This window comes from Balaenoptera musculus, chromosome 10 (genome assembly GCF_009873245.2).
Source record: "Balaenoptera musculus isolate JJ_BM4_2016_0621 chromosome 10, mBalMus1.pri.v3, whole genome shotgun sequence".
NCBI classification, from domain to species: domain Eukaryota; kingdom Metazoa; phylum Chordata; class Mammalia; order Artiodactyla; family Balaenopteridae; genus Balaenoptera; species Balaenoptera musculus.
The window spans coordinates 44307759-44313266 of NC_045794.1; the positions used below are offsets into that span (position 1 = coordinate 44307759).

The 5508-nt window shown below is 36.4% G+C and overlaps 1 protein-coding gene across 1 annotated transcript; it reads right to left on the minus strand.

The window, feature by feature from the left end:
- Positions 1-3707: 3707 nt before the first annotated feature.
- LOC118902776 (olfactory receptor 9K2-like) lies at positions 3708-4688 on the minus strand. The gene has a single exon (XM_036867452.1). The coding sequence runs from the start codon at positions 4656-4658 to the stop codon at positions 3708-3710; it is 951 nt and encodes a 316-aa protein (XP_036723347.1). The 5' UTR covers positions 4659-4688.
- Positions 4689-5508: the final 820 nt, after the last annotated feature.

Sequence of the window (5508 nt, forward strand, 5' to 3'; positions counted from 1 at the left end):
ACTGTGTGTGACAACCACCCGTGATGGGGCCCTGGCTGCAGTATAGGGGTAAGTGGGGAGCAGGGAGCTCACCCAACTGGCTGTAGTAGGGCTACAACTGCAAAGGAGTCTTTGAGGTTTGTCTGAACCCCAGAAGGGTCTTTCTTAGCTGCCTCCTTCCTTGGTTCTTTCTGATAACCTTCTAGTTGGTCTGCAGTTAGCTTTTTGCTCTCATGGAGCCACCAGCCTCCTCTTAATTGTTTATCACGAAATATTTATTAAGTTTTGGAGTTCACTTAAGCTTGAAATTTCCCACACATTTTTTCCAAATAAAGTCAGTTCACTTGGAGAAAGCTGTGGAGGCCTCTGTTACTATGGTACACCTTTCATTCTAGGTAAAACCTGTGTTCACCTGTTCTGGAACTGGAGCAGGAACAGTGGACCAGTTCACTCAGAATGACACCCCTGCTTTAGGAGCCAGTATCGGAGTGAGGTCAGTAGCCTATGGTCTTCTGAGCATAGAGCTTCTGTCCTTTGAGGGAACTGCAGCAGATGCAATTGGGGCCCAGTATTCTTGGCCTGGCATGCTTAGGGTAGACCTTTTACCCTATGAATGGGGGCTGGGTAGAGATCACCAGACGTTTTAGCTACTCTTGCCTTGAATAGAGTTTCTTCAATATGGAGCTGGAGGGGATAAGAAATGTTGGCAGCTGCCACTCTCAAGGGGATATGGTAGCCTTTGTTTGGGGTCTAGGGGCAGAGGGATCTCTATGTTCCTGCCTGCACTTGCCTGAGTACACTTTGTCCTATGCTGGGGTGAGAGAGGGCAGGGAGGGAGTGGGTCCTGGCTCAAATGTCATAGATTCTCGCTATTCTTCCTGAGATTTAGTAAATTTTATTGCATTAATATTTCTTGGTTTATTGTTTATTTCCAGATGTTTCCCTGGTAGTCTCTTCAAAAGTCAAACGTATATTTATTATAAGAATTAAGCGTCTCAATCTTCAACATTACCAAAGATAAGGGAAAACAAGTCTAGGCAAATACATATGAACATTCATACCAGCTTTATTTACAATATCTAAAAACTGAACACATATCAATTGCCCATTTATTTAAGAGTGCATAAACAAAATTTGGTATATGTGTACAATGGAAAAATGGAATACTACTCAGCAATAAAAAGAATGAGTTACTTATACGTGACAAAATAAATAAATCTCGGAATCATTTTACTCAGTGAAAGAAGTCTGAGAGAAAAGAGCACATAATGTATGATTCCAATATATATCATTCAGATCATTGGTTATCTGCAAATGGGTTTGGAGGTGAGCATGGACTGGAAAGAGGCATAATAAATCTCTGAGAAATGAAGGAAATGTTCTGTATCTTGATGTGGTGGTGTTTTCATTGAAGCCAAAACTCACAGAATTGTGCACTTTGAATGCATACTGTTTATTTCACACCAATTATTCCTCAATAAAGTGTTTTGGAAAAAATAATGAGCAGATCTTTTTTTAGATCCAAGGATTTGCGTTTTAGAGCAATGACTCAGAAATATCTTTTTTTGAATGAAGCTTTAATTTTCACCTAAAAAATGATAAGCTACACAAGGAAATGGAAAATTTACAATTTACTTATTTATAATAATTATACATATTTATTATTTAGAATAATAAATAAGAAGTTATTATTAAATAACTAATTTATTATAGATATTTCTTATATAAAAACCCGAATGTTAAAAGTAGGCTAAAACTTTTTAATATAATTGTTATTGGTGTGGCAGCAGCTGAGTGAGGATTCAATACCATGAACACTATCATTTAAATTAAGAAAATCTTATTAGTTATGACACTACAATCAGCTATAATTATAAATGTAATGCGATGTCACAAGATGAATTTAAAGAAGTAATAATATTATAGACCAGTGTGGTCTTTAAGTTATTTAGGCATATTATACTAGCACTCCTTTGGGTGTAAAATACAGAATCTTTCATGCAGCACCCCTATTAATGGAACAAACCTTCAATGAAAGTGGTTCGTAATTGTTTTTAGTTCCAGCTCACCTAAATCCCATGTATAGGGTCTTTGCCCACTGGACATTAGTAATCTTACGTTAAACTGAGAAACCAGAGTCACTGCAAAGTCAAGACAGTTGACTGTCGAGCACATAGGCAAAACCAGAATTTGAAAGCTCAGTCTGAATCTTGAGCTTATTTTCTTAACTCTTAATGATTAACTATTATTATTCATATTTTCCTCCTCATTTTGTGAGGCAGCATTTCCCCAATGAGAGATGCTCAAACATTAGAAGTCATCATTGACTTCCACCCATTTCTCATTTTATCAACCGTCAATCAATATTCAGCTTAGATTACCTGTAGTTTTAAAGGTAGTCCCTCTCTTCACTGTCTCGTGTAAGACTGCCATCATTAAAGCCACTGTAACCTCTTACTTGGACAATCACACACTTTCCATGATTATCTACTTCTTCCATGAATATCTATCAACCACAAATTACCAATGTGATTTTTATTAAATTCCAATTTGAACACAATATATCCTTTAAAAAAAATCCCCAGTGGTTCCCCACTTCCAACACAATAAAGGACATCTTCCTTTTCTTGTTATATAGGTCTGCACGATTTCCATGAATTTCCTTATCTCTCACTCCTTCTCTTGTGTACTAAAAATCAGGTATTAAACTTCAGGAAGTTTAACATGTAGTTATTTAATTTCCTTTGCACAGAAACTTTTCTATTTCACCTTGCTCAATTCCACTTATGTTTTAAAATGTACTTACAAAGTTTACCCTGATCATTTAGATCAGTCATCTTTAGCGGCTGCACTCTCTTTGTATTTTCTATACATGCCTTTATTCACTGGGTTTACCATATGAATGCTAGCTCTCTATTCAGCTATTTTCCCCTCAATTATTGTGAGCTCAAGTACAGAAATTATTTCTACCTAGGAATTTTTATAGGACAAAGAGTACATCAAAATTCAGTAAATATTAATTTGATGAATGAATTCTCACTAATGCATATATAATAAAATATGAATTATCTTTACTCTTGTTTATTTTTATTATAGTTTTCATGTGAAAAGGGAGAATTTTCAAAAATACTTTGTCAGTTTAGTAGATATTCAAATGAGGGAGAGAAATAACAATGATTCAAGTCAGAGAAACCATGAAATAAATGTGTCACTCATTTAGCCTCTGGACAATTAAGAGTTACTTACATGTCACCCTTCAGACTCTGTGCACTGCAGAGTATCTGATTCTCTCACTAAGCTTTCACGAAGATGGCTTCAGGAAATCTGATATTTTGTTCTGTCTGGCTTATTACATCACGTTGTGTTACCTCTACCAATTACCTACATATCCACATAACACGTGTAACTGACCCAAGATAAACAATACATCCCAACCAATAACCTCAAAGAGTCAGCAGCAAAATTGGAATATACTTTCCTAAAAGCAAAATTACATGGCAATCATTATCTTTACCCAAAATGAAGATGATGTACAGAGAAAGTCACTCCATTCCAAAATCAACAGCCAGGCAAAATATAGTCCAAATGTATTCTTTGGCTGTAATTTCATGGAATTCAAATAAATAAGCTCTCTAAGATTAAAATTTCTAAGCTCAATGGTACATTTTTTTTGAGTCAGTGTTTCCACAAGTTGTTATAATGCCCAGGTCTTTCAGTTATATTACTGTTCAAATAGAATTAAATAAAAATATCTTTTCCCCCAGGATCTTCCTCAGAGCCTCTTTGACATCTTTGTTTCTCAAAGAGTAAATCAAAGGATTCAACATGGGAGTGACTAGGGTGTAACATAATGAGGCCACTTTACTCAGCTCAGGATATCTGTCAGGAGTGAGATACATAAAAAATACAGCACCATACAGTACACCCACGACTCCCAGGTGAGAGCTGCAGGCGGAGAAGGCTTTCTTACGTCCCTCAGGGGAGGGTATCTTTAGAACTGTGGACACAATATACAAATAAGAAACAATAATAACTATGATGGTAGGCAAGATAATGATGCCAGATAAGGAGAAAGAAACCACTTTATGGACGAAGAGGTCAGAACAAGATAGTCTCTCAAGTGGGCGAGTATCACAGTAAAAGTGGTCAATGGCCCGAGAAGCACAAAAGGATAAAGTAAATGTCATGCTGGTCTGAAGAACTGAGCTGATGCAGCCACAAAAATGGGAACCAGCCACCAACTGAGCACAGAGACGTGCTGACGTGTGGACAGAGTAGAGGAGGGGGCTGCAGATGGCAGTGAAGCGGTCGTAAGCCATGGCTGCCAGGAGAAATCCCTCAGTCACGATGAAGAGGGCAAAGAGAAAGAGCTGCGTCACACAGCCTGCAAAGGAGATGGACTTGCTCTCAGACCAGAAGTTGATCATCGCCTTGGGTACAATAACAGATGAACAGAAGAGATCAATGAAGGAGAGGTTGCCCAGGAAGAAATACATTGGCGTGTTCAGCCGGGGATCGGTCATAATGATGACCATCATGCCAACATTCCCTAGGAGGATCATGGCATAGACAAGCAGAAATAGCAGGAAGAGGAGAATGTGGAGCTCTGGGCGGACCCTGAAGCCTACAAGGATGAAGTCAGTCACTTCTGAGCGATTGCTTGTTCCCCTGTCAGCCATGCCAGAAACCTGCTGAGAGGCACAAGGCAAAATAAATGAAATTATGGCTTTGATTCTAGTACCATCAATACTCTCTGAAATGTAGAAATACATTATTTACACCTTAATGAGATATTGCATATAAAAGAATTTTTATGTCAAGAAGATGCAAGAATTGGGGTTACGTATCATCTGGCTTCTGAAACTGTTATTCTATTAAGCAGTGAAAGAAGTTCTTTGGTTATTTTATCTAAATCATATTTTTGCAAGGAAGTCAGTAAGAAAGTAGCATATTTTCTCGTGTAATTTTACTCACATTCTGAATTTCTATTCTTAATATATTTATAGTTAAAAATTATGTGTATCTAAAATAAGAGTATTACATACAATCTAAATTAGGAATATTCCATATTATCTAAAACAGGAGTAGTACATATAATATCAATGATAGTGTTTGAGTCATTATGATAGCCAAGTCCATGTCTGAATCACAACACAACAGTAATAACAGTAATAAATATATTTAAAATATTTTAACGTTATTACACCTCAATTTATTTAGTTTCCATTATAATTGTATCCATCTTTGAAAACAGAATAATAATAGATGTTATTGGTATGTTAAAATTATTAACATCAAAAAATCGCTAAGACTAGATAAAACAAAATTCTCTAAAGCTATTTCCAAATATATGTTCATTTTCTCAGATCAAAGCCACTCCCCCAAATACATGCATTTTTATTGCCTCATTATAAATATTGAACTTCCATTAGTAATTGTTTAATTAAAAATATCAAAATCATTTAGCCCTCTTCTTGAATCAGAGAGAGAATCTGTTGACCATTCCAATCCTTACACTGCAGTGAATGA